We start from the raw sequence: 26,366 nt of genomic DNA, 5'->3' as shown, positions 1-26,366 counted from the left end.
GATGTATGCAGTGACTTTGTTAATTTTGAAACTTTGTGCTACTATCAAGCATGATGAAGGAGATATAATGTACCACATCGTTTATATTATATAATTTTGTAATGGAGATGTGCAACAAGTTCTCCCATTATAAAAGAAAAGGCAAGATTTTTTTTCTACCTTTAGATTGGGTTCGAGTTTAGTACACTTTTATAGCATGTTTCAAAATTTTCATAAATGCAATTTGCAACGTAGTTTTTCTTTGTTTGAAAACACAATGTGCAACGGAGTCGGGTAGTAGTAGTGGATATCGTGGACTCGTAATAATTGGACACCCACCGAATTCACCTGTGGCGAATTAAGGAGGAGGGGTCCAGATCCGAAATCCGGGATCAATCATGCACACTCATGGTGTGTTGTTGTGTGGTGTGTGACTCCGCACGCACCCTACTGCCGCTGTCCGAGTTGCCGTGGGGCCCGCTCTCTGCAACAACTGCCCCGGCTGCTCCTTTCTTAAAGGCCACCGTCATGTCTGTGTCGTCGTCTTCTTCTCTGCTCAGCTGAGCCGTTCCAAACTTGCAATTCCAACTTCAACCTCCTCCTCTCGCTCACTCCTATTTATTACAGTAGCTAAAGCTTCCCTCCTCTCCTCCCCCCGAGCCCCCTTCCCTCCTGATCACAGACAGCCATTTCTTGCCACTTGCATCACATAGCAGCCAGCAGAACCCACCTCACCTGTAAGTTCTCCGGCCTTCATCTCCTCTCCTCTCTACTTCCACTTCTCAATTTGCTTTCTACTCTTTCTTCCTTGTGAATTATGGTTCCACCACTGAGTGTTTTGATGTGAGCAGAGAGCTCAATTTTGGCTTCCGCCGTCCCGCCTAACTAACTGAACTTGAGCCTTGGCGACTATTAGCTCCCCTCAGATGCACAAACTTGGTGCCATTCTTTGCATAGGAAGAATTTCTTGATGGGATGGAGCTATAGGGCCTAGGGTGGGTTACCTTGTTGCTCTTGGCAAATCTTCCAAAGTTTCTTTTTCCAAAAAAAAGCAAGAAGAATCTGGGCTTGGTGCTTGAGAATTCTGACCAGTTCATCTTCCTTCCTTTGGTGGGTGGGTGTGGAATATGCCACGCCCTGCGAATATTCAAAATTCTACATTCTTTCTTTCTTTCAGAAAATTGGTGTGTTTGCAGCCCCCCCTCGTGCGTGCCCAGTTTCATTCACAACAGACATCCTGTCCAGTCCAGATCCAAAACACACGGCGGTCTTATTCCTTTTGACCTCCAGTTTAATTAACTTGGCCCTTAGGGGATTTCCTTGAGGATTTTCTCTACTAAACAACTCCACTAGTGTACTGATTGACTTATATTCACACAACTTATTTATGGGTTCAGTTCAGGGGCAGGGTATGTAGGTGGTGTTTCCTTCTTCTTTCTTTCGAACCATGCAGGTCAGGAGAGCTGCATGTATGTAAACATAGTAATGCACAGGTGCCAACTGCAGTTTTGCGTACACAAGTTAATGCATGGTCTGCTCGTTCCTCGCTCCTCCATAACTGACTGCTCAACAGCATTTCAAAATTTTCCATGGCCATGGGTCCATTCTCTCTAGTGCCACAAGATGATAACTGTGTTTTTCTGTAGTGCCGTCGTCATCTTTTCCATGTCTCAACTGTAGATTTTCCACGCGGGACAGTGAAACAAATTGGCGGCGCGCGGAAAGGAAACGGAGCCACACGCCTGACCTGAGGTTTGCAGAGGGAGGTTTCCAGAGGCAGAGGGGGATAAGGCAGGCAGGCAGGCAGGGGATGAGTACAACCAAGGTGAAGAGGCGTGTGGGCAAGTATGAGCTAGGGCGGACCATCGGCGAGGGCACCTTCGCCAAGGTCAGGTTCGCCAGGAACACCGAGACCGGGGACCCCGTTGCCATCAAGATCTTGGACAAGGAGAAGCTTCTCAAGCACAAGATGGTCGAGCAGGTCACTCTCCAACGCCCACCCTCTAATTTAACCTTGTCATGCTCCTCAATCATCATTTCTTGTTTCTGGTCATATTTCATATCCACTGGATTACGATGGGTCCTCCTGCCTCATCTTTTTTTTTCTTTCTTTTTTTTTTTTTGCTGATGATGAGTAAAACCCTGTGGTGGAATCGCAGATCAAGCGGGAAATTGCAACGATGAAGTTGATTAAGCATCCCAATGTTGTCTGCATACACGAGGTATCTCAAGAAATCACCATTTCTATCTTGTTTTCGATGCTCAGGTTAATCCTGTAATATTGTTCAGAAAAGTGCATCATGTCTGGGGTCCATGCCACAATACTACTCAAAGCCAGCTGCCTCTTTCCAATCATGCACCTCAACCATAAAGCTGTTGTCACAAATATTGGGCGCAATTATTTGACACGTCTGTTTTAATCTCATCAGGGGAAACTGCTAATATTATTATCAAATTAATTGATCTTCTCTTCAATTTTCCAGGTGATGGGAAGCAAAACCAAGATCTACATTGTTCTGGAATACGTCACCGGCGGCGAGCTCTTTGACACAATTGTAAGTCATGTGCTACAACCTATGTTTCCTGCTTATGCGCTGATGCGGCTTGCTTATCTTCAGCACACACAGGATTACAGCATACCGTTGTTAGTTATGTGCTGACGGTTATCGCGTCCCTTGTCGTAAAGGTTAACCATGGCAGAATGAGGGAAGATGAGGCAAGGAGATACTTCCAACAGTTGATTAATGCGGTTGATTATTGCCATAGCAGGGGGGTGTACCACCGTGATTTAAAAGTGAGCTCCTCTCCATCTCTGCTGCCTGTTTGTCCTGTCAATGCCAAATGTACTCACATAATCTATCTAAACCAAACTACTTGCAGCCAGAAAATCTATTACTTGATTCATGTGGAAATCTGAAGGTGTCTGATTTTGGGCTGAGCGCGCTATCTCAGCAGCTCAAGGTACGGGTTTATTATATAGCTTCATGCACTCCTAAGTTATCATGGAAGTTTTCAGAGTTCACACTTTTCTGTATTAACAGATAATCATGTTCCTTTGATGTTCAAACACTCCCACATATTCATTCTTCCGATATATTTTGGAATATTTAATTATCTATTGTTGTTCAGGATGATGGATTACTGCACACGACCTGCGGCACTCCAAATTATGTTGCACCGGAGGTAATTTCAGAAATTTGTAGAACCTGAACCGCCAATAGTTCTTGACATTAATTTCTAACCAAGTACCACTAGTAATATTTAAAATATTGCAACTACCTACAGGTCCTCGAAGATCAAGGCTATGATGGCGCAATGGCAGATTTGTGGTCATGTGGAGTAATTCTGTTTGTTCTGCTAGCAGGGTATTTGCCTTTTGAGGACTCTAATCTTATGGCCTTGTATAAGAAAGTGAGCGTTGTACTTCTTTTGGTTTACTGTTACGATCTTGCTTGTTCATGCTGATTTGATTTTTCTCTGTTATTCCTTGCAGATATCAGATGCAGAGTTTACGTTTCCGCCTTGGACGTCTTTTCCTGCCAAGAGGTTGTTAACAAGAATCCTTGATCCAAATCCGATGACGGTATGGTAGAACACAAGAGCTCATTGAACCAATACTTTAGATAGGAAAATCTCCTCACGCAATGCATCCAGTAGGGTTGTAGATAACATGCTGTCAGTTCCATTGATCAGCCTATCAATATTCCAAGTTCTTTTGTGCTTACTAATAAACACACCAGAGATGGTGTTCAATCAGGGGCTAATAATCCCACATCTTGCTCCATAACATCAAGCTAATGTCTTGACAAATTGTGGCAGAGAATAACAGTTCAAGAAATGTTAGAGGATGAGTGGTTCAAGAAAGGTTACAAGCGTGCGGAGTTTGATGAGAAGTATGACACAACACTGGACGATGTGGATGCTGTCTTCAATGATTCAGAAGTAAGCCCATGGCTATATGCAAGCTCTTGCATTTCTGTTTCTACCAAATGCAGAAGATCTCTCGTGGGTTCGGTATTACTAACCAGTTTTATAACTCTGGTTTGACTTCCTTCAGGAGCACCATGTAACAGAAAAGAAAGAAGAAGAACCAGTAGCTCTGAATGCATTTGAACTGATTTCAATGTCAGCAGGCCTTAATCTTGGAAATTTATTCGACTCTGAGCAAGTAAGACAACATCCTAATAACAACGTAAAATTTAGGAAATTGCGATGCGCGATGACTTAACTCACGATGGTTTTATAGTATTGCTGATATAGCCCAAATCATGTCTGAAATATGCACTTGATTTCGATATCTCAGTTACATTGAATGATGAAAGCCAGCAGTTAAATTTATATGCCTATGTAAATATAAGATCTTCAGACCCTTTTTTTTTCACTTAGAGCTTTATGCACATTTTCTGTTACGCATTTATGATTTCGAAACTTCATTCTTCTATACTCTAACATCGAATAACTATATCGACAGGAATTTAAAAGAGAAACAAGGTTTACATCTAAAAGCTCGCCTAAAGAAATTCTCCGCAAGATCGAAGAAGCTGCAAAGCCTCTAGGATTTGATATTCACAAGAAAAATTACAAGGTCTGCCACGCAAAGCTTGGTTTAATAGCTGTCCACACGATTATTTTCCTTAAAAGATGTATTGATATTGTATATGAGCTTTAAGTATATATTTTCCCCTTGTTTGTTTGATCAGCTGAGACTAGAGAAGGTAAAAGCAGGAAGGAAGGGGAAACTCAATGTTGCTACCGAGGTAATACGGAGAATATGCTGAACTGAATCCACTTACAAGTTAACTTCTTCAGTCTAACTTTATCTGTGCAATATCATTTAGATACTGCGAGTCGGGCCTTCTCTTCATATGGTTGAAGTTCGCAAAGCAAAAGGCGACACTCTAGAATTTCACAAGGTAAATTATCATGCAATTATGATTTGGAAGTGGAGTCTGTCAACTGAGAGGTGCACCAATTCCTGCTTCTCTGACCTCAGTAATCTGGACTCGACGGGTTACCGGGATTGTAAATTGCGGTTGATCCTTTTTCGCCTTTCCCTCGCCAATTTGTACTGAAATACATAAACCTTAATATTGTGGTGCAGTTCTACAAGAACCTTTCAAACACCTTGAAGGACGTTGTATGGAAATCCGACGATCTTCAGATCCAACCTTCCTAGCAGCAGCTTGGGAGAAGGGGGGATGGGTAAACTATTAGCATCCCATTCTTCCTGAGTTGATCCATTCTCAGGAGCTGGATCAAGATAAATTGTTCACCGCATTTTGTAAGTACAGGTGGATAGCCCTGTTGTCAGCCGTGCCTGTCCTCCACTGGTGTTGTATATGCTGCATTTTGAGAGACTTGTTGGAACAGTTTAAGTCAAGCACATTCAAGTAGGTTTTGCTGTATATTAGGCATGTGGGTTTTCACAAGCCGTATCAAGTTCACTTTGGAACAACAATGCAATCAGGAACTCGCAAACATTTAGCCGAATATGCTTGTAAACTCACATCGGCCGGTCATCATTTCGTTCCCATTGTAAATTGTGAGACCATGAAGTTAATTTCTTGTTTTTGCCTTGTTACGTACACTTGTTCCTTCAGCTGTAAATCAGAACTGAAGGGTCAAACAGAAAACCTGAATTTTCAGAGGATGATACATGAGGGGATGCAGCTTCCTCGTTTGTCCTTGTCCTTGTTTCCTTGGTCCGGCGGGGGATCGGCATCGCCGCCGCTCTTCTCTGGTACCATCTCACGACTGTTTTGCTGTGACTTCCGCCGTCTGCCATTTGCACATGACACGAGCAACATGCACTGTGAGATTGAAACACATACCATTCTAGCACAGTAGTACTCCCTCCGTCTGGAAATACTTGTCATCAAAATGGATGAAAATGGATGTATCTAGAACTAAAATACATCTAGATACATCCATTTCAATGACAAGTATTTCCGGACGGAGGGAGTATCATATATTGATTGGGTTCATGCTCATCGTGGTTTCGGTGCCTTTTCAAAAAAAAAAATCGTGATTTCGGTTAAAGATGCTGCCTTGCAAGTTGCAAGTGCAAAAGATGGGAGAAAGATGAAGAAGGTTTTGCCTATGAAGACTAGTTAACGCAAGTTGCATGGTGGAGTGTACCCTCGTTTAATACTCCGGCCGATCTCCATGATCCGGAAGGCCAGAAGGTAGCGGCAGACCCGGAGTCCATTCTTGAAGAGCGGCGGCGCCGATGGTTTTGATCCCGTCGTGTCCATCCTGCAGATTGATTGATTCATTCATTGAATTAGGCCGGGAAAAAATTGAAGAACATCTCATTGCAGATTTGCCGTGAGAAGATGAGACGGAATGGCACTGACTTGGCCATCATGACCCTGGCGAACTCGGAGTAGTTGATCTGCCCGTCGCCGTCGAGGTCGGCCTCGCGGAGCATCTCCTTGAGCTCTTCGTCGGAGAGGCGCTCGCCGAGTTTGACCATGACGTGCCGGAACTCGTCGAGCGAGATGAAGCCGTCCTTGTCCTGGTCGAAGACGTGGAAGGCCTCGCGGAGCTCGTCCTCGGCGCCGGCGCCGTGCATCTTGCGGTCGAGGAGGGTCAGGAACTCGGAGAAATCCACGACGCCGTTGCCGTCGGTGTCCACCTCCGCGATCATCTCCCGCAGCTCCTCCTCCGACGGGCGCTGCCCCAGCGACCGCATCACCGTGCCCAGCTCCTTGGCCGTGATCGTCCCTGTAGGTTTTCGCGCGCGGAATCAAATCTCGAACCGGATTGTTGCGTGCGTGCCAATGGCGGTCAAATCGAATCGAGCGATGCGTGCCAATGGCGATCGAATGGAGTAAGAAGGAATCACCGTCGCCATCCTTGTCGAAGAGGCTGAAGGCCGCCCGGAACTCGTCGATCTGCTCCTTGGACAGCTCATCCATTCATTCAGCTTAACCCAGAATTTTTTACGGGGCGGAGATGGATGAACTCGTGCGGCGATTTGCCGCCAAATCTCCCGCCTCGTAATCCGCGCGCTGTTCTTGGTTGTTGCGTGGGCGAGGATAAAGGAAGGACGCGCTTGGAAAGGTTGCTCTGCCCAGATGCCTTTCATCGATCGGAAGGCCGACATGAAATCCGGTGCATCCAGGTGCAGGGACTGTATATTTGTACGACGTCTTATAAAACGGCCGAAATGTTTCAAAACCAAGAAACAGGCTTTGGTCCAACTAAGAAAATCCTCGTACAACCACCCGGCCGGTCAAAATAAAAATAAACCGGTGTTCGAGCAAGTGACATAAGGGCATGGCCAATGCGCTGCCTCAAGGGTGATGCCACATGTGCCAACTCGGCTCGGATGATGCGTTGGCATAAAAGTTATAGCCTCAAAACCAAAGTGGGATCCTGCAGAGGAGGCTGCATCCCCGGCTGAAAAAGGTAAGAGAGAGAAGGATTTCTCACAGGAAGGGGAGGTGGCATGTAAGGGTAGTGTTATATTGCTCGGTAGTATTGTGGCGATTACAAGCAGAGTACACGAATTTGGGGAGAGGAACGGGAGAGAAAGATGAACTAGGGTTCGTGCCGCCGCCGGTTTCGTGATCCACTGGATGCCCGGGTCTTCGCTCGGGCTGGCTTAAGTACAGTGGTTGCTGGGCTCACTTTGTCCACTGTGGGCCGGTGACGAGCGAGGTGGGCTTCTTCGTCCTGGCGGGCCTTTGGGCAGCGGCTGGGTCGCTGCCGGTTGGGGCCTCCTTGTCATGTGCCTGGCTGGAGCTAGGGACGCTGACATGGCAGGTGCTGGAAGAGAGGGTAAAGACAAAAGGAGCAAAATATGATGATATCACAGGGAGTAGCTTGCATTAGATGAGTGTGGTACAAACCAATAGCTTCATTTAACTTTAACTATATGGATAACTTGAAACCACACCATTCTAGTGCTACCATTGCTCATGCCCTAAGTGGTACTAACCCAACATCGAGCGTCACACATAACATGACACAAACAAAACTACCGAACATAACCGAAACCGCGCAGCCTTGAGAAACCACCTCACACCGCAGTATCGAACACACCAAGCCATCTCTCGAGTCTGGAGGAGGACAAGTCACACCGTTGAAATTGTCCCCTCGCGCCAAACCGTGGAGAGTCGCTCCTGCCAGGAGATAGCAAGGACATAAAATACAAGAGATCATCAGGGCCACCCTGTGACAGAGTCGAGGACGCTATACGCCAGGAAGGCATGCTTGAAGCCGTTGGATAGCTGCAACCAAAAGGGACTGGGGCTCCACGACAACGCCTCAATAGGGTGAGGTGAGGACGCCAAGCGCTAACACATTCATCCTCCATGTTGTAGTACGAATCCATCGTGTCTACTTCAAAGTCAAGAACGACAGCGTCAAAATATTCTACTATGGTGTTTTGACCAAGCAATTGCAGGACATGGTTTTTGGCCTAACACCATGAGTGGGGCTTTTGAGTGTGTCAAGGGTGTCATGGGGCTTTTGTGTGTGTCGGGTGTGGAGTCTAACATGGCAGACGTCCAGACTCCCCCAAACCCTCCCCCACTTTGGTTCTGATTTATGGAATTTTGCACGTCCAAACCAGTCGGAACAATTGCTGGCTATTTGGAGTTGCCCTAACAAGGCTCAAATATGAGCTAAATTCTTCGGCGTCAAAAGTAGAGCATCTGGATCAGGTAATTTGGTGAGTATCATCCAGGATGACTAATTGTCCACTATCTATTACATGAAACTGAGATGGTTGAGAAACATAAAATACATGATACTGAAAACAGATAGATACTCGCAGTATTGCTCTTAGCCTAGGAGGATATTCAGATATTTCAAAAGCCTTGAATTAGCCAAGTGGCGCTAAACTAGGTTTGTCGGCCCCAGCTATGGTTGTGTCTATGTTGCTGGGCATCAGCACGTTGAAGCCATCGGCTGCCGTCGACACGATCATTCCAGGTATCTGTGGGTGCCAGTGCAATTCTTTCAAATCTTTCTGGCCCTGCACATTCACAAAATCATCACATGTCTACTTGCTTCTTTACAGCTGGTTACAGATGTTGCTTTGGCCGCGACACATGCAAAACAACAGAAATTGAAGCCATCTTCAGGGGAAATTTGATCAAGTACCTGGTGAACAAAGAGAAGTTGTGGGGGCAAATCTTCGGGAGCATTTGCCTGCTCTTTCATCTTTGCTCTGAATTCAGCTTCCTCTTCTGCATCTTTTTCCAATGAAAGATCCCAAATTCTGAAGACAAACAATCCAGCATGTTACAGCAAGAGAATTCAAAATGTCGTAGGATAGCAGCACTTAAACAAAAAAAAAATTAATGGGAGGGACAGGTACGTGAGTTGATGATCAGCAGATGATACAGCCAAAGTTGATGCTTCATGTGGACTCCATTCCACAGATGTAATCGGGTGCTTGTGGTACTCGAAATGCGCTACCACTGCGCCATCATCCTGCCAATACACAGAAAGCACAGTGAACAGAGAGTTGACGTGAATATAAGAAAAGCAACATACTGATTGTGCATAATTATAAGAAAAGAAACAATAGTTCATATCATACATAGGAAAATATATTTTAAACAAAATTGGCAAAGCAACATACTGATTGTGGTAGTGTAACTGCAGTGATGTTGGCAGAAGTGTGCACTATATATACTACCAGCTTAACAAAATAACATGTAACAACACATACTCCCTCCGTCCCATAATGTAAGACATTTTTCGACATGTCAAAAAATGTCTTTACATTATGGGACGGAGGGAGTATCAAATTAACAATTCTACTAGCAATAACATGCCAAATTTTCATCAACAGAAGTCTTATTCGTCTTGTATTATCTTCAAAATACCCGTTCACTTGATACTTTTCTTTCTCAATATAGAGTACATAGGCAGGCAAACAGAAGCCTAAAGTACAAATCAGAAAAACACAAACCAGAGGAAAACACCCCTTTGAAGTGGGTAGTATGCAACTGACGAGCATAGAAAAATGTACTTTGTCAAGACGAAAGTACCTTTATAAATCTAAGATCACGAATTGAGAAACTGCCATCATCACATCCTGAAGCTATCATACAGCTAGCTAGCCTGATAATGGAGGTCACAACATAAATACAACGGTATACAGAAGAAATAGTAGTGCTCATGAATAAAAAAACCTAGTAAATATACCGATTCCAGGAGATAACGTTAACATCAGCATTGTGAGCCTTAATAGACATACAGGGTTTCTTCTCTGTCCTAACATCCCAAATACATATCTTTCCATCCACTGAACAAGAGGCAAATACGTCGCCTTCTGTGGGACTCCACTGCAAGAATATAATCAAATAATTTTTAGATAATCAACATATCCAGAGGACATAGGAGTAGATATATGATACATCATTCAGTGGCATGCCTGTAGATCTTCAACGCTTGCGGAGTGTCCAACAAATGGTTTTGTATCTACGTCCCAAGTGCTCGAAGATGGTTCCCAGAGATGAATGCAACTGTTGCAATCACCTGTGTGGAAAAAACATTAAACTGGTCTAAGCCAATGAATGTATACCAAATTAAATGAAAACGCTGATCTATGAATACATGACAGAGAGATCACGAGAGAACATATCTGAGATAAAGCATTGTAACATGTAATAGATCTATTACATACCAGAAACAAGTCTTCCAGTAACAAGTGGACTCCAATCAATTGCATATCCTTCATCTTTATGGCCATTGAATATTTTCAAAGGTACATGACTATGGATTATGTCATCTTCTTTGTGTGCAACTGGCCCTGAATCTGCTACTGAGTTAAGGAAGGATTTGAAGTCCCAAACCTGCATATTACACACAAAGTAGTCAGTTCAATACATTATGTTCCTTACAAGTTCCTAAGAACGAAATATGATATGTAAATGATGGAATTGGGGTGTGGAGCCCTTTATTCCTAACAAATATTATGCACAGATTATTCTATCTGTTCCTGGGAAGATGCGGCAGAGATTAACCAAATGTTGAGTGGGCCAGCCACGGGAGTAAATAAAGAGAAATGAGAGCCAAAAAGAATTACCTGAACATGACCTGTGTCTCCCCATGTAGCACATATGTGTGGTTGTTGAGTCATTGAGCGTATCCTGTTTACACACCCAGCATGGGCCACCTTTTTTAGCTGGTACATACAAAATTGACCTATTAGCAACAGAAGGTTTGTACCAATGCAGCAGAAGTGTGAAATAATTGATGTCAACGAAAAATATGAAGTTGTGCATTTAGAGAAAAAACATACATGTAGGATGGGCTTTATATCCTCATTAGTTTCCTCCTCTTCTTCTTCATCACTGCTGCTGTCACTATCCATATCACTGTCAGCATCAACTTTTGAAGATGGTATAGGTTCCCGCTTCTTCCCGTTTATGTTGGAAAGCTTGAATACGCCAATATAATTCCATGGAGCCTTTTCAGCCTGTAAAGGATGAAGCACAGCCCTTAACTTAGATAGATGAACTGTGTGGAAACGCATTTGTTGGAAACGTATAAATGAAACATACTACCTCCATTCCTAAATATAAGACATTTGGGAAACCTTTGGCAGTTCAGCTAGTAAATGGTAAACAAGTATCAAAACTTTCTTTCATGCACTAATTACTTGAGATTCCACCAATATAAACATTATTTCTTGGAGCACAAAAATCCCCATTAGCTGAGTCTCATTCTTAAAGCTTAACAATACCCAGACGAGCTCGGTTGCAAGCAATCATAGCTTGGCCGAGCCTTACATATAGTAGCTGTAATAACACCAATAACAATGAAACACGCACCAAAGCAATAATCATGCTATAAGGGCCAGTTCTTTTAGGCGATTCTCCGAGAATCGCCCCCCTCCCTAGCTTCTCCCAGAATCGCCACTATATATATTTTTTACAATCCTATCTAGTTAAGGTCTAATTAGCTAGGATTGTAAAAAAAATATGAAGTGACGATTCTGAGAGAAGCTGGGGAGGGGGACGATTCTGGGAGAATCGCCTAAAAGAACTGGCCCTAAATGGGAGCAAGCACCCGCACTAAATTTCTGGCATGGTTCATCTGTACTAATAAACATTAGCAATTGTATATGAAGTTCCATCTAAAATAGCAGAATACGAAACTGATGCAGACCGGTAAATACCCTAGCACATTCTGGAGAAGTATACATGAATAGGCACCAGCAATCCAGCAGTTAAACAAGATAATGAAATATGCCCTTACAAATACATTTGAGACGATCAAACTCATCCCTATGTGGCAGAACAGAAATGAATTGCAATCTCAGGTTTGCTGGTAAGACAAAGCATGAAGTAGTCCTTTCTGTGTAAATTTTAAAAAGGGTAAAGAGAGAACGCAACCTGAGTTCCAGCAACGCCATATAATGTGTGTGGGAACTCTGATCGGACAAGCCCAAGTTGATCTTGCACAACATCAAAGCTGCAAAGCAAAGTGAAACCCGTTGAGAAGAGAGAATTTCCTAGTCTGAAATTACAACACGAACAATGCCTCCCTGCGGATAAGGAGAATATAGCTTCACCTCAAGCAAGGCCAGCCAATACTAAATCCTCGGAGATAGTTGTAAGCCTCGGGATCAAACTGGAGCTCCTCTCCCTCCTCCAGTGCATCTACGCCTGGTTGCCACACCTAACAACAAAACCCACCATTTACATATGTAATTCCACATACACAGTTTTCAGCAGCATCCTTAGCATGAGAACAGAAAGAAAACAATTTAATCATAGGAGTAACTCGTCCAGGCAGGCATCTATACGCTCCAATCAATCAATCAATCAATCAAAGAAGAATAAAATAGCATTGAAACGAAGGATTTAGTGGTCCCTCACCTTTGCCGGACCAGAAGCCACCGCAGCGGCAGCAGACGATGAAGCATCAGCCTTCTTCGCTCCCTAACCAAACAAACGCCGCCCAAGAAAACACGAATATTAGGGAAAGCTTATCATCATCGGTGAGAAAAGGGGAAGGGAAATAAGAAGAGGCGCTGCGGAATCGCGTGCCTTGCCCTTCTTCGACTTGGACTTGCCGGCCTTCTTGACCGTGCGACCCATCAGGAGGACGCTAAGGCTGAGGTCTGCAGGCGGTGGTGGCCGGAGTTGGAGGAGACGGAGGCGCAGATTAATTGGCGGCGGCACCGCTCAGCTCCATCCCCAGGGTTTTGAGGAAGGACGGACGGACGGACGGACGGACGGGAGCACCCTCTTAGATGGGCCGGGCCGCCTCCCACGTGGGCTCTGAGGAGGTCGCGGCCCGTCAAGCAAGCCTCGTCAGAAACATGGGCTCCTTCTCGCATTTGTGGTAACCTCGCCCCCCGACATTGCCGGAGTTGCAGTGCTCGCCGTCTGCGCCCCTGCCTGCTGACTGCTGCTGCAACAGGAACGGCGCGGCTATTTCTCCAACCCACCCTTGCTCGCGCAGCACCTTCCCTACCGGCCCCGCCATCTTCCGCCTACCTCCGGCTCCCCCAACAGTGGCGACCACCTCTGAGACTAAATCTCGGTTAGTTCTGAAGATGTTCTTGCTTCTCTCTCTCCCCGCATGGTGGAAATACATTTCGATGCTCAAAATTATTAGCATTTACAAGCTTTAGGTAAGGCCATGTCTGTTTTACCTACTACTTAAGGCAAATTCAGATCGACACAAAATTGGATGTGCTCGCTTTCTTTGCGGTATCGATATTCCATAGTATTCATTGGTTTCTTTAACAATCGGGAGGTTGTATGATTGGTAGTGAGCGTCATTTCTGAATTATAAGCCCAGAGTGTATCAGAATGATAGAGCTCTGAACTTCCATCAGCTATGTTTCAGACTTCAGAGGTCAGATGTTTGTCATGTGTTGCTGTTAATCATTTGCAGACATTCTTACATGATAGTTGGTGATATACTTCACTAATTGAAACATTGAACGTTGTTAGTTTTCCATAAACTCTCACCTATGCAGTTTTCGTACTTAATTTTGCTGATGTCATGCCTGGACCAGGCTTGGCATCTTCCAGATGAGCTGAAGGACAAGACAATTTTGTAGTTTGCTTTTCGCGGAAAAGGGTGTTGATAGGCATCAGAATGGGTATTGCTAAGCATGGATGATTTGTGCAAGCCTTCATCACTCATGGTATTTTCTTGAGCTTACATGTTTTGCAAAATACTACTTTTCGTCATTCTTGTTTGGTGATTACCATTTCCATCCCACATTGGATGTTTACTTGGGTAATCTTATGCGAAGTTCTTGTTTTTTGCATGATTATCACAACTCCGCCACGGTTGAAATAAGATGAGCAGGTGGCGTTTGGGTTTCACGTATTTACTTACGAGGGACAATGCGATCGATTTATGCTTATGCTTAGTGGGAGAAAGCGAAATGGTTGCAACAGACAAGGGCACATGATGCTGGGTCGTAAAATAGTCCTCTGTATGGAGAAAGGTTTACACAGTATCTCACAGTTCAGGGTATTACTAAGTGCCTTCCTTATTTTTCCCTCAAAAAAAAAGTGCCTTCCTTATTTTAATACTGTACAAGTATAATCACTGGCTCTCTGCACAACACGGGGCTGGATTGAGGATTGGGACTTCTACGCATTTTTTGCAGCTAAAACATGGTTGTAATTTTTCACACCAGCCATTGTTCCACTGCTTTGGGGGTTCCAGCTGCTACTTGAAATCATATTGCTTTGGAACTGCTAGGAATGGCTTGAAGGTTAGCACAAGCCCAATTACTTCGACTAAATTCAAAATCAGGAATATCATTTGATCCCCTGCATGATTGAAGAAATAGATCATATGTTATTTTTTGCAATTGCACATACCCATGGTGATTAATTACACGTGTACTGCGCGGGGCAAGTTTATTTTTTAACAAATAACCGCTGTTGCTGAAATAAGAATGTAACCCATAAATTATCAAACATACCTGGAAAGAAAGCGGCATGTTGGCGCTTTTGGGCCCATGAGAACCTACATTTGAAGTTTCCAAATATGATATGTTATAGATGGTATATGCATATGAACCTAGTATCAAGTAATAATAGTATACGAGAAGGTGCTGGTAGGCTTACTAGTGACCATATGATTTTAATTTAGCTCTGGGCTTTATTTATTTTTACTAGACACAGCTCTGGCCTTTATCATTCTTAACTAAATTTTAGAGTCTACTATTATGTCCAATCTGCTAAAGGAACTAATTCTTTGAGAAGCTCCATCAAGGTTCAGTAGGGTTCACATGCTATATGACTTTTACATGTTAGCATATTGATTGTGTTCAAAAAAGATTTGGATGGTTCACAACGATACTCACAGAACGCCTGCTCCTGCTGGAGCAATAGCCTTGAAGAGGGACATTGCGGTCGTAGATATGCCATTTGCAGCACCTCTTTGATTTTGTGACTGTCGTTTCAGTAAACTGAGTTAGCTAACTTGAGAAGCAATTGAGCATATAAAAGTCACACAAATTGACTTGATACTTACCACAGCACTGTTTTGCAGAATACAAGTGCCCGTTAAGATAGTCGTCTGATCAAAATTTTCAGAGATGTAAAATGTAATGTTAGAAAGAATGATAATGCTGTATAAAAAAGAAAAAAACTTCTATGTTAGCATTTCTTCTAGTATGGTCAATTCTGTATATATTCTTGATTATAATGTAAACCTTATGGGATTTCTCAATCTGTATAATCCTATTGCTCAAAATCGATACAGCATGTATGGTATTCTGTTTGAAAGAAATAAAGTCATGTTTGAGACGATGAGATGGAATTGTTGACACTTACGGCAAAAGCGCCCTTTATAACGGCAGCGAAGTAAATGGCTAGTCCGAGTTTGGTCCCTGATAGGTGTGTCATGAAGGGGTAAGTAGCAAGAAGTGGTATGGATAGAGCCTGAAATGGACATGTGGAATTGTTAAAAAAAAGGATATGTATAAGAAATGTGAGTTTTGTGGGAAATAGCTCGGTTACTCACAGCTGCAATACGGGATGAAATGATAGACCCAAGATATTTGTGGACGTGTCTATAAACAAATATTTGATACAAAAGAAGACCAGCACCTGACATCAAATGTGAAATTAATATTCAAAGTTTTTTATTATCATAATACATCGCAAATAGTTACTACTAGAATTTAACCAGTATAACAATGAGAGAACAATGTTCCAGAATGGGTAGCATGTAGTATTAGAACTAGTTTTGATTAGAAAGAAGTCTGCATTTTGGGCCTTTAACTATGCCTCAAGTGCATTTTGGTCCTATAACTTTCAAACAGCCCGAAATGAACCCTGAACTTACAAAACAGTTCACTTATGAACCCTTGTCTGGTTTTCGAGCGGTTCCGGTTACCTACATGATTTGTATGCATACGGACTCCTGAAGCCCATATATGGCTCTGTGGCATTGTAGTTCAAAAATAAAAATAAAGATGAAATTAAAAAGGAAAGGCGGCTTGGGCCAATATTTTTTCTCTCTTCTCCTCTCTCTGTCATACTTTCACATCGTTGGTCCCTCACCTCACATTGTTATCGAACTTGCTCTTCATATCTATGTGGCAATCACATCGGTGAACCCGCATCAGCGAAAACCGCATTGAAGTCAGTGATTTGTCCAAAAGTGAATAGTTTCGTGAGCTTATGGTTCCCTTTGGATTGTTTGAATGTTTTAGAGCCAAAAGAAATCTACATTTTTTCTTTTGATTATATCTGGTTTCGAAGTGCACCACTACATGGCAGAATGTTCCATAAATATGAACATCCTAGAGGCAATCTTAATATTGGGGTGCACATTTTATAGCATTTGTAGTTGAACTCAACTGCATAAATTAAAATGTTAATATGTAAGAGATGTTTAATAAGATTATATACACTGGTTGTAACCCATACCTGAAACTGCAAGAACTTGGCCAACATCTTTAGATGAAAAGCTTAGTCCGCCATACTTTTTTTCACTTACAGCCCACAAGGAAAATATCTGATACAAAAAATATATATGTTACTTATCTATTCATTAGTTTGTATGTCGTAAGGGGAAGATGAATAGTAGTTACCTCACTGTATGCTGTATCATGAAGGGTGAAAACACAATATGCAATTATAGAAGACATCAATGGCCAGTTCTTGTATAGACTCTTCTCTGAATGTGGAACTTCTCTATGGGGAGCAGCTCTTGAATCACCAACCATTTCTACTTCCCTTTCTAAGTTTTTATGCATATGAAGTGTCTCCTGGTAGCAAAGTTCAGTCACATATTAATGTTATAACCCCAATAAGAAAATTAATCTAGATAACCAAGCAATAACTGATTAGAGACCAGTTGCAAATGGACTAGAGGAGCTCAAGAGTTGACACATTTGTTTGCCCTTTGGCTTGTCTTAATTTAATTTTATTCCCTTTTTCTAAAAAAATATAACCAAATTTATGCCTAATGTAGAAAACATTATATATTTATTACATATTATGGATAATTATTTTCTCCCGCATCATGTTAGACCCCAATTAAGCCCTCTAACTGTTCAGCAGTTCTCAGTTTTTCAGTTTTGGTCCAAAGTACAAATGCTGCCCTTTCAGTAACAGGCAATGCATGGGATTAGGAAATACATGTGTCCTATCTTTTATTGGCTCATATCTGGATAGTAATGGAAGTCGTGATATCAATTCGGGCTGAAAATTTGCCAAACATTATAATTAAGAACTTAAAAGAACCCTCTACAAGTTGGAGACTAGAAATGGATGTCTCAGAGTTAACCAATAAGAGAAATTCCATTAGATTATACTGGCAAAGCTATTAATGGAAAAGGAAAAGCATAGGGCACAGTATTAGTGGGAATGTCACATACCGGTAGCCATATGCAGCTTATTAGAACAGCAAAGGCGATCAGTGAAATAAAAAGGCACGGCAACAAATAGGGAAACCTAAAAAATGCATATAGTGTTAGTTTCATGAAGTTTGGCTTATTAGAATTAAATAAAAGCTTATTTACATTACAGTTTACCTCCCAAAAATCGAGTTCTCAGAAAATAGGTTCGGATATTGCTTTGCAGGCTGACAGGCAAGTAAGAAAACAAGTGTGTTAGAATAGGTAGTACATTTATTAGTATTTGGAAATGGGCATTTCTGAACAAATAGGTACCTGTGCTAAGTAGCCTCCAATGGCTGGACCGACAACAAGACCTATGCCCCAACCCGTGCTTACCTGTACCCAATGTATAAAGTCAACTAGAGCAACTGGTAAGTCGTAATGGCGATGCATGTAAAAGAGTAGAGTTATATGTTCACTTACTACTGATAATCCTAGAGCATGATGTTCAGGTCGACAAACTTCAACTGAATAAGCCTGTAACAGTCAACAATTAGTATGGCATAACTGATGCCATGGTATTAGTTGCTACCATGACATAACTGATGCTAGATTGGGCAAACTTGGATACCTTTATTGGGGCAAGCATGCCATTCATAGAACCAAGGAGCATTCTTGTGGCAATCGCCATCCAATACTTTACACTTAGTCCAAATAGAGTGTTAAAGATGACCCTGAAAGAGGATTGATTACCGAGTTTATAAATTAGCTGCCACGTAAAAGTTAGCATATTTATTTTGTTACAACTAGCAGAAAAGTTTGCTCACACTGAGAACATGGAGAGTGCAATGATAGGTTTTCTCCCAATACGATCTGCCACCACACCCCAGAAGAGCGAGGCGAAACATCTGCCGATCATGTACGATGCACCTATATGACATCGACATCAGTATACCATATCTTAATCTGGGTGAGTATATATGTTAGTGTTTGGAAGAAGAACTGCAGGAATGTGCTGGAACTTTGTTACATGTCGTTGATTCAATGAGTTTTGGCATTCTTACCAAGAAGACCAGCATACACACCGATGTCTTGTTCGTTTTTTGCCACATGCATATCTTGTATCTGTTGTCAAGGAAGGTCAAACTGAGTACATAAATAAAACGAGTGATGTTTTATCAGCATTTGCTCGAAGTCTTTAAACCGAGAGCTAAATAAACCCTTGAAAGTGTCGATCTTTAGCGGTTACCAGTTCGTAGAGTTCAATCATTTGCCCCCATCCGAGTTTTATGGTTGATAATGGCATCGAATAAGCCATGCATCATCAGATAGTGCTTGGCTGACTCACCTGAAGGCATGAATCTGTTGTATCTCTTTTGCAGTGTATGTATGTTTATTGTTTTTATGAGGTCTACCATGGAGAGATCCATTGTGGATCAATTGCCAGGTTGGACGTTTTACATCTTAAGAGACGTCAAGATTATGTTTATGGGAATTAATGCTGATGAGTATGCCCCATGTTTCAGAGCTGAGTGAGACCTACTCCCTCCGTTCCTAAATGTAAGTCTTTTTAGAGATTCCATTACAAACTACATACGGATGTATATAGACATCTTTTAAAGTGTAGATTCACTCATTTTGCTTCGTATGTAGTCTATAGTGGAATATCTAAAAAGACTTATATTTAGTAATGGAGGGAGTATATGAGAGTGAAGTGGTCAGAGCCACGGTGACTAATAATGGTTACAACTATGGGTGGTGGTAAGAGTCGGAAATATTTATACTAATATATTTGTATATGTAGGGTATATCGATTGTAATCTTTCTGGTAAATTTTGTGTGAATAAGTATATTATTGACAGTAAAATTCAGCAAACTGAGGCCACAATTTAGTTAGTTGGGTCAGGCGAAGAACATATGGCGGTACCAATTAATTAAATCGATCAAAGTGAGATCTTTAACATACCATGAAGTACAAGAATGGGAAGAGTGATGATATTGGTAGAGCTGCAAGTTTAAAGGAGATATTGTCAATATATTGCAAGAAACATGGCCTATCATGACTAATACGTGTGAGCTCGCTATCAGAAAAAAAAAACATCGTCAAATCCCATCCCTGCTAGTAATGCTATATATCGTACACTGTTTAATGACTACATACAGATCTTTTCTATATCTAGAATGTGAAACAGTTATGATCGTCCTTTTTAAATGCGTTATACAATAACAATATGTACAGTAAAATGTTCCTAAGTTAATAAAATCTTCATAGTATAAAAAAAACATGTACGGTAAAAGAAATCTACATTGTGAGATGCAGAGTAAAATCAGTACATACTCTCTCCGTCCGAATTTAACCCTAACTGAAATGAGTGAATCTAATACTGTACTTGGAATAGAGCGACTAGGTAGAGCAGTGACGCACGAACCTGAGGCGAGGGTGGTGACCCCGACGTAGAAGAACTCCTTGTAGGGCGTGCCTGTGTTGTTCTCCTTCTTACGCTCCATGGCGCACCCCGGGCACCCCTCGTAGTACACCATCTCCGGCGGCGAGGGCGAGGGCGGCGCCGTCGCGTCGTCATTGTCGTTACCATGCGGGAACGTCCGGTTCCTGGTAGTGTCGCCCATTGCGGCCATGCTGGTGCTAATAAATTAACTTAATTGATTGACTGACTGACTGCACCGCCAGTAGCTTCAGAGTACAAGACACTATAATGTTATATGTTGTGATGATGTTATATAGGTAGCCAAGCCGTGCATGCAGTGCAAGGCGATGTGGTGCAAGTGCAGCAGTGCGTCTCTGTCGCCATGGGCAGCATAAAGCTTGCTGCTTTTGGGTGAGATGAGATTTGTTCTCAGCGCGCTGCCTGTCAGTCTTGCTAGGTTGACACGATGGATCGAATGGTCAAGAAAGTAACATAACAAAAGTGCACTTGCAATATTCTATGTAGTAGGCTAGTAGCATGAAGAACCTCACCGTTCATGTGATGTCATAAGATTGTTGGTGCGGATATGGTTATCCCTGTAGTTTGTGGATTGTCGATCTGATCACTTTGGGGTTTTTTTCTCGTCTACGCATAGCTTTGGTCTTATATGACTTTGCTATTTGCGGACGTGTTTTTGTGCGTGTGTGTTCCTTTTGATTGTGTCATCTTACCTATGCAGAGGTAGAGTGTGTGCTCATTGTGTTTGTATCTCCTTCATGCTTCATTTTGAGCCAATAAAATTTCATCCTTTGTCGAAAGAACTGTGTAGTAGCATGAACTAGTGAAAAGAGAGAGCCAGGGAAAGGGCAAATCTCGAATTGAGCGATATCTATCTATGTGCATTACTTGTGGTGTCACATTTTGTTTCGACAGTCATTACTGATGTCACTTTGGTGTGCTAGTTTTACTTTAATCATGATGATAACTAACCATTCGCTTCTTTTAATCCTTCGCTTTCAACCAGGTTAATCTAGCTAGGAACTCCTTGAAAGTAACAGCTCCCTATGTATACCCGGTAGGACCGGCGAAAAAGGTTGCACGGAGGAGGCATGTTGTTTGACTGGAGCTGGAGGTAGGAGGATATCCGTTTCCTCGTGCGGGCGATTCGTTTCATCTTTCCTGGCTCTGGCTGCACCGGCACCTGCACGTACGAGGAGCTAGGTTAGCCGCATGTATGAGGAGTTTGTTTGGTTCGCAGCTCTGATTAGCAACCTCAACTTTATTGGATGTCCCCGAAGGGACAACCTCAACTTTGTTTATGATTAACCTACTAGGCCTTGAAGACAATTCAGACAATTTACAAAATAGCCCATTTTTAACTGTCTGAAATGACTTACAAAAATGAACGGAAGGAGTATTTGTTTTCTTAAACAGAAGTAGAACAATTGTTCTATGGTATTTTTATTAATCATAAATTATTTACATAGTACAAATTAAAGTACATGTGTGTATTACACCTCTCTAACCAATTCCTGCTCTGGCCTTCATCTTTATTTAAAGATGAAGGGATGTTTCCTCACAGCAGCTACTGCAGAGTTCACATTATAACAAGCGTCAAAACAAAAAAAGAGTTGACATTATAACTGGGTAGATGGAAATTTTTTGCATCCGAAGAAGATCCCTGACATTCACTCTATCATGAAGCATCAACCATACAAATATTTTGTATCTTAGCATTGCAGCACTTTCTCAAATTCTTCTGAAAGTTGGGGGAGCATGCTCCTGCTTTTGCAAATGATGATACATCCTTAGAGGAATAATCTGCATTCTGCCAAGGATAACACCATCTGTCTAAAGAATTATTTAGATGTGTATTCTGCAATGATTAATCTCTTTGATTGGACGGACGCCAGTTCTATATGTAGTCAGATCTCGTTAACTGCCTTCGTTGACCACCCTCCACGCCTTCATTTAGCATGACAATTAGCGATCCATTTGGCCAAGAGTGCTCTTCCGGTACTGGTAGCATACACGTACCAAGCCCAACGACAAAGTGCATGCATCACTTACATATGTACTACTATAGGTCGCAATTAGTTTTTCTTTTTGGACATATAGGCGACATTCGTACGTGGAGCTGGCACTAATCACATGCATGACCAGATTTAAGCCAGTGTTTTTCGTTTCTTTTAGCGAGAATAGGAGGTCGCTAGGACAGATGGGCGGCGAAACGTGCGTGCCGTCGTGGCCAACCAATTGAGGTACGTCAGCGCTGATGCATAGGGTCAGAAACAGACAGAGGTCAAATCAAATTAGTTTGACTTGAGGCGCCGTTTCATGGCATGCATGTTTTTGTTTTCTCATACTCCCGAGGCAGCGTGAATACTGCCACCCCAAACCATATGCATCTACGGTCTCCGATCAGTATATACATAATACTATACACATAGCGTAGTAGAGTACGTACTTACTAGTGCACGCTAGGCTTTTCCGGGGGCCCTCATGCTGGTGCGTGTATCGCTGGCCGGCCGGCCGGCAAGTGTAGCGTTTCTGCTCCGGTGCTCCCCCCTGGGCTGAACGCGAGGTGAAAAAACACATCGACGGTCAGGATGAACCAAAAACGGTTCATAACGAGGGGCCCGATCGTCTTTGTTGCCCCCGCGTATAGCCGTCGAGGAGCCCTGGAAGGCCCGTACGGGCCCGGTTAGATCGTATGCCCGGCCGTATGCTCGTATTCGTATACGGCGGCGTTTCGTGCACGCCTGCAGCCGCCCGCGCGTGGGGCAGCACGTGTCACGAGGGGTTGCCAAAACTGTCCCATCATATAAATGTGGACGGCAACCACCTCCGGCCGCATCGCCCACCATTTACCCCCGCCGCATCGTCTCCCTATCTCCACTCCCCACTCCCCACGAGCCCCACTCCCTCTCCTCTCCAACCTCCTCGTCTCCCTCACCGCATCCTCTCCATCGCCATGGCGAACGCAGGAGGTGAGCGCCCGGATTGGGGCGCAGATCTGGTGGAGAAGGCGCGGCAGGTCGCTGCGGGCACCTTTGTGAGGGGACGTGCCGGCGTACAGCGCGGTGCTCCCTCCGCTGCAGATCTGGAGAAGGCGGGGGCGGGATGCAGCGGCGCAGTCCAGCCAGATGCGCCCGCTCTGGCGATCTCCGGCGAGGCACAGAAGGTGGAGGCGGGCTCTGGCGAGGCGCAGAAGGTGGAGGCGGGCTCCGGCGAGGCGCACGAGGTGGAGAAGGTGGATAAGGTGGAGGCCGGCTCTGGCGAGGAGCAGGCGGAGCAGAAGGTATGTGCTTATCACTTTAATGTGGTAGTTTTTAGATTGTAGGGTTTGTGGTCAGAAGGTTCTTTGGTTAGATTTGTTAGATGTGAGGTTTTCTCTGCATTAGGGTTTTTGTGTATTTGATTCGTGCAAGAATGGTGGACCTCATATGATTATTAGATTAGGTTAGAAGTAGCCGGATTGAGTGATGGGGATTTTTCAGATGCTTATGAGATTAGTAGTGGAATTTGTGCAATTCTGTAGGTGTTTGGCTTGAGGATTAGACGATGGATTAGTCAAATATATACTTCTCTATTGATGATTAATTAAATCGATGCTTAGTTCTAGGGATTATGCCTGTCATAGTTGTAATTCTTAGATACTTCATTGATGCATGTTGTCATAGTTGCAGTTCTTTGATGCTTGATTGATGCCTGTCAGGCAGAGGCTATGAGATGGGTTGTGCATGGCCTTGTGTTTTTGGAAATTGTCTACCTGAGGTGATTAGATGGTGCATTAGTTTGGTTGTAAATATAGTGAAGGATGTGCTCATGTAATTGGTGTTGTCATGTTAATCAAAAAGAGCTTCTCAATGGATGGATTTTGTTTGTGTTGGAATGGGGCTTCTGAAGGAGAGGGGAAGGGGCAGTCTATGCTTATTTAGTTTGGGTTAGCAGTGGAATTTTGCAATTGCTTCAGAGATATTTACAGCATTGAACATCCTCTCCAATGCCGTTGATTCAGAGATAAAAGCATCTTGGGGTTTTTTCAGATGCTTATTAGATTAGTCCTGGAACTTTTGCTTGTTAGATTTTAATTGGTATGAGGTTGAATACCTTATTTAAGGGGGAATTTAAGGTCAGATAGACCATATATGATTATTAGATCTGTAGTTCAATGCTGCAGACATATATGATTATTTGATTTGATCTGTGATTCAATGATATTGGATGGAAACATATTTGATTTGGAATGCATTAATTATGATGTGGCAATGAATTGATTTAGATGATACAAGATACATATATAGTATAATTTGTTGTTGTTTAGGTAAGTAATGAAATTTTAGTTGTTTGTTGAAGATGTATGCATTTATAGTTGAAGTTGTATCTAATTAACTACTGCATTATGTTAATATGTGTAGGAGCTTTGCTGTATTATCCCAAAAAATGCTTAGGTACATCTGAATTATTCTTTTGTGTAGGTTTCCTGTAATTAGAAAGTTTTCCAGAATATGTATTTATATTAGCTACGTTGTCCAATATAGATTGGAGCTTTCCATCATTATGCAAAAACAAATTGTTTAGGTAGCTTTATTTGTTTATCTGTAGGTTTCATATTAAAATATTTAGCATTGGAAAATATATTGACAATATTGGTCACTTGCAACATACCAATGTGGTTCACATTCACAATTTTGTTTGTAATGACATTATTTGAACTGCAATTCAATTCCTTGTAAATGACTTGCTTGGTTGACAATATAGTAGAAGGAGGATCTTGTTGGCAACAAGAGGAAGTGGGACGCATCTGGGTACGACCCTTATGACAGTGATGAGGATGAGCCGTACGAGGTAAGGCCTAGTTGAAATGTTATTTGTGCATTGAGTTAGTGTTAGATGTTTATAGTATTTGAATGCATAATGTATTAATGTCAGTCATTAATGTGTGCAGTATGGATCTGGAGATGATGTGGTCCAGGGGAACGCCAAGTCCTTTGAAGAGAAGGAGGAGTTGAAGATCAGGGCCCAAGGACCTGCTAAGTACTACAACTGGAGGTCTGACAAGTACCGGTGCCCCTACTGCACCAGGCCCAAGCCCAGGTCTGGGTTGCTGGAGCATCTGATGGAGCATTGTCGGGCTACATCCATCAGCAGTCATGACTACAAGATCAGGGCTCAGCATTCTGCCCTCCACAAGGTCCTGAAACCCTGACTTGTAGTTGCCCTAGACCCTCGTTGTCGTATGATGTAGGAAGGCCCAGTCCTTTTGGTGAACTTTGTGTGGTGTCCTGATGGTGGAAACTTGTGGTGGTAATTTAGTATGAACTTTATCTAAGTGCAGTACTGTGATGTGCGGTCGAAACATATCTAATATGGTAGTGGTCTGCATCAGCAAGTGTGCTGTGTGGATGCTGCTATCTGTGGCAGTAGTATATATTTCTATCTATATTTGTGTCCCTTAAATTTGCCATTATGGTTCCTTAGATGTATGATTTGCTTCAATTTAGCTGCTGCAATGATCAGACATGCCGCATCAGTGTTGCTTCACTTATCAGGCATGCTGCAAACACTTCCCATGCTACGGCCATGTGGAACATGCTGTTGCAATGGTGCAATAAATTCCCAGGCTGTGGCCATGTGCAACATGCTCTGCCCATAAGCAAAATTGACCAAATGTAAAACTTTGGGTTAAGTAAATTAATGTTTTTTAGTGAAGTAAGTGGAAATTGTTCGTCGACACATATGACATCTTTCCTTCATTTGAGTAAGCAAAAATAGCAAATACTCCACCATATGATCAAATATTCCAATAACTGAGCACATATTCCTTCATTTCATAAAATTCAAAAATTGTGACCCAAATGTTCTTGAAAAAATGTGATTTTTCCCACCACCTCCAAATCACACAAACTTTCTTGAACATGGTGACCCACATGTGCCAATCATGGCTATGAAAGAAAATTTGGAAAAAGAATTTTTTACAATGCCCCCCTGAGGTATAGACCGATGTTTTGTCCAGTCAGTCTAGAGGGCATTATAAATTAATAAAAAATTCAAAAAAATATAAAACCTTTGGAACCCACCTTTGTTTGTGCAATAGATCATGTGTGCAAAAGTTGAGGTCATTTGGAGGTGGTCGAAAAATTAACTGCATTCCGGAGGGG

The 26,366-nt window shown here is 42.6% G+C and overlaps 5 protein-coding genes and 1 long non-coding RNA gene across 6 annotated transcripts; 3 read left to right on the top strand and 3 right to left on the bottom strand.

Moving 5' to 3' along the window:
* Nucleotides 1–526: 526 nt before the first annotated feature.
* On the top strand, nt 527–5,560 carry LOC123091657 (CBL-interacting protein kinase 32). The gene is made up of 15 exons (XM_044513243.1): nt 527–716; nt 1,660–1,960; nt 2,139–2,201; nt 2,463–2,534; nt 2,666–2,773; nt 2,860–2,940; nt 3,109–3,162; nt 3,265–3,390; nt 3,473–3,562; nt 3,799–3,921; nt 4,037–4,147; nt 4,451–4,564; nt 4,680–4,736; nt 4,818–4,892; nt 5,081–5,560. Exons 2-15 carry the CDS (start codon nt 1,790–1,792, stop codon nt 5,153–5,155), a joined length of 1,320 nt encoding a protein of 439 aa, XP_044369178.1. The 5' UTR covers nt 527–716; nt 1,660–1,789; the 3' UTR covers nt 5,156–5,560.
* LOC123091658 (neo-calmodulin) lies at nt 5,472–7,085 on the bottom strand. The gene is made up of 4 exons (XM_044513244.1): nt 6,827–7,085; nt 6,336–6,705; nt 6,118–6,234; nt 5,472–5,757 (listed from the first exon to the last, which is right to left on the bottom strand). Exons 1-4 carry the CDS (start codon nt 6,897–6,899, stop codon nt 5,622–5,624), a joined length of 696 nt encoding a protein of 231 aa, XP_044369179.1. The 5' UTR covers nt 6,900–7,085; the 3' UTR covers nt 5,472–5,621.
* A 1,570-nt stretch (nt 7,086–8,655) lies between these two features.
* Nucleotides 8,656–13,218, bottom strand: LOC123091656 (protein HEAT STRESS TOLERANT DWD 1). Its single transcript, XM_044513242.1, has 13 exons — nt 12,999–13,218; nt 12,828–12,890; nt 12,521–12,627; nt 12,342–12,420; nt 11,246–11,422; nt 11,030–11,128; nt 10,628–10,796; nt 10,376–10,479; nt 10,147–10,286; nt 9,990–10,062; nt 9,311–9,426; nt 9,094–9,211; nt 8,656–8,965 (listed from the first exon to the last, which is right to left on the bottom strand). The coding sequence occupies exons 1-13, from the start codon at nt 13,047–13,049 to the stop codon at nt 8,813–8,815; spliced, it is 1,449 nt and encodes a 482-aa protein (XP_044369177.1). The 5' UTR covers nt 13,050–13,218; the 3' UTR covers nt 8,656–8,812.
* Nucleotides 13,219–13,294: 76 nt separating this feature from the next.
* On the top strand, nt 13,295–21,703 carry LOC123091659 (uncharacterized). The gene is made up of 3 exons (XR_006443398.1): nt 13,295–13,497; nt 13,979–14,110; nt 21,227–21,703. It is a non-coding gene; the product is annotated as an uncharacterized lncRNA (long non-coding RNA).
* On the bottom strand, nt 14,387–20,482 carry LOC123091655 (protein ZINC INDUCED FACILITATOR-LIKE 1). Its single transcript, XM_044513241.1, has 17 exons — nt 20,206–20,482; nt 19,743–19,783; nt 18,841–18,901; nt 18,604–18,706; nt 18,408–18,510; nt 18,260–18,313; nt 18,110–18,172; nt 17,972–18,021; nt 17,816–17,891; nt 17,027–17,203; nt 16,863–16,950; nt 15,952–16,037; nt 15,762–15,869; nt 15,460–15,504; nt 15,290–15,378; nt 14,906–14,949; nt 14,387–14,750 (listed from the first exon to the last, which is right to left on the bottom strand). Exons 1-17 carry the CDS (start codon nt 20,411–20,413, stop codon nt 14,647–14,649), a joined length of 1,500 nt encoding a protein of 499 aa, XP_044369176.1. The 5' UTR covers nt 20,414–20,482; the 3' UTR covers nt 14,387–14,646.
* A 1,387-nt stretch (nt 21,704–23,090) lies between the features above and the next one.
* Nucleotides 23,091–25,629, top strand: LOC123094685 (uncharacterized). The gene is made up of 3 exons (XM_044516631.1): nt 23,091–23,503; nt 24,970–25,053; nt 25,154–25,629. The coding sequence occupies exons 1-3, from the start codon at nt 23,177–23,179 to the stop codon at nt 25,412–25,414; spliced, it is 672 nt and encodes a 223-aa protein (XP_044372566.1). The 5' UTR covers nt 23,091–23,176; the 3' UTR covers nt 25,415–25,629.
* Nucleotides 25,630–26,366: the final 737 nt, after the last annotated feature.

This window comes from Triticum aestivum, chromosome 4B, assembly GCF_018294505.1.
Source record: "Triticum aestivum cultivar Chinese Spring chromosome 4B, IWGSC CS RefSeq v2.1, whole genome shotgun sequence".
Taxonomy (NCBI): domain Eukaryota; kingdom Viridiplantae; phylum Streptophyta; class Magnoliopsida; order Poales; family Poaceae; genus Triticum; species Triticum aestivum.
The sequence above is the reverse complement of the archived record's forward strand: the minus strand, read 5'-3'. Positions and strand labels throughout refer to the sequence as shown.

Excerpts from the sequence above, each read along its gene's own strand:
- LOC123091658 (XM_044513244.1), bottom strand. The coding sequence starts at position 6,899 with ATGGATGAGCTGTCCAAGGAGCAGATCGACGAGTTCCGGGCGGCCTTC. Across the intron at positions 6,706-6,826 it reads CTTCGACAAGGATGGCGACG|GGACGATCACGGCCAAGGAG; the intron begins GTGATTCCTTCT and ends GAAAACCTACAG. Across the intron at positions 6,235-6,335 it reads GCCAGGGTCATGATGGCCAA|GATGGACACGACGGGATCAA; the intron begins GTCAGTGCCATT and ends ATCAATCTGCAG.
- LOC123091657 (XM_044513243.1), top strand. The coding sequence starts at position 1,790 with ATGAGTACAACCAAGGTGAAGAGGCGTGTGGGCAAGTATGAGCTAGGG. Across the intron at positions 2,941-3,108 it reads CGCTATCTCAGCAGCTCAAG|GATGATGGATTACTGCACAC; the intron begins GTACGGGTTTAT and ends ATTGTTGTTCAG. Across the intron at positions 3,563-3,798 it reads TTGATCCAAATCCGATGACG|AGAATAACAGTTCAAGAAAT; the intron begins GTATGGTAGAAC and ends AAATTGTGGCAG.
- LOC123094685 (XM_044516631.1), top strand. The coding sequence starts at position 23,177 with ATGGCGAACGCAGGAGGTGAGCGCCCGGATTGGGGCGCAGATCTGGTG. Across the intron at positions 23,504-24,969 it reads AGGAGCAGGCGGAGCAGAAG|AAGGAGGATCTTGTTGGCAA; the intron begins GTATGTGCTTAT and ends ACAATATAGTAG. Across the intron at positions 25,054-25,153 it reads ATGAGGATGAGCCGTACGAG|TATGGATCTGGAGATGATGT; the intron begins GTAAGGCCTAGT and ends TAATGTGTGCAG.
- LOC123091655 (XM_044513241.1), bottom strand. The coding sequence starts at position 20,413 with ATGGCCGCAATGGGCGACACTACCAGGAACCGGACGTTCCCGCATGGT. Across the intron at positions 18,173-18,259 it reads ATGCTCTAGGATTATCAGTA|GTAAGCACGGGTTGGGGCAT; the intron begins GTAAGTGAACAT and ends CATTGGGTACAG. Across the intron at positions 17,892-17,971 it reads GAGAACTCGATTTTTGGGAG|GTTTCCCTATTTGTTGCCGT; the intron begins GTAAACTGTAAT and ends TGCATTTTTTAG.
- LOC123091656 (XM_044513242.1), bottom strand. The coding sequence starts at position 13,049 with ATGGGTCGCACGGTCAAGAAGGCCGGCAAGTCCAAGTCGAAGAAGGGC. Across the intron at positions 11,423-12,341 it reads ATGGCGTTGCTGGAACTCAG|GCTGAAAAGGCTCCATGGAA; the intron begins GTTGCGTTCTCT and ends CATCCTTTACAG. Across the intron at positions 9,427-9,989 it reads GTGATCTTAGATTTATAAAG|GATGATGGCGCAGTGGTAGC; the intron begins GTACTTTCGTCT and ends GTGTATTGGCAG.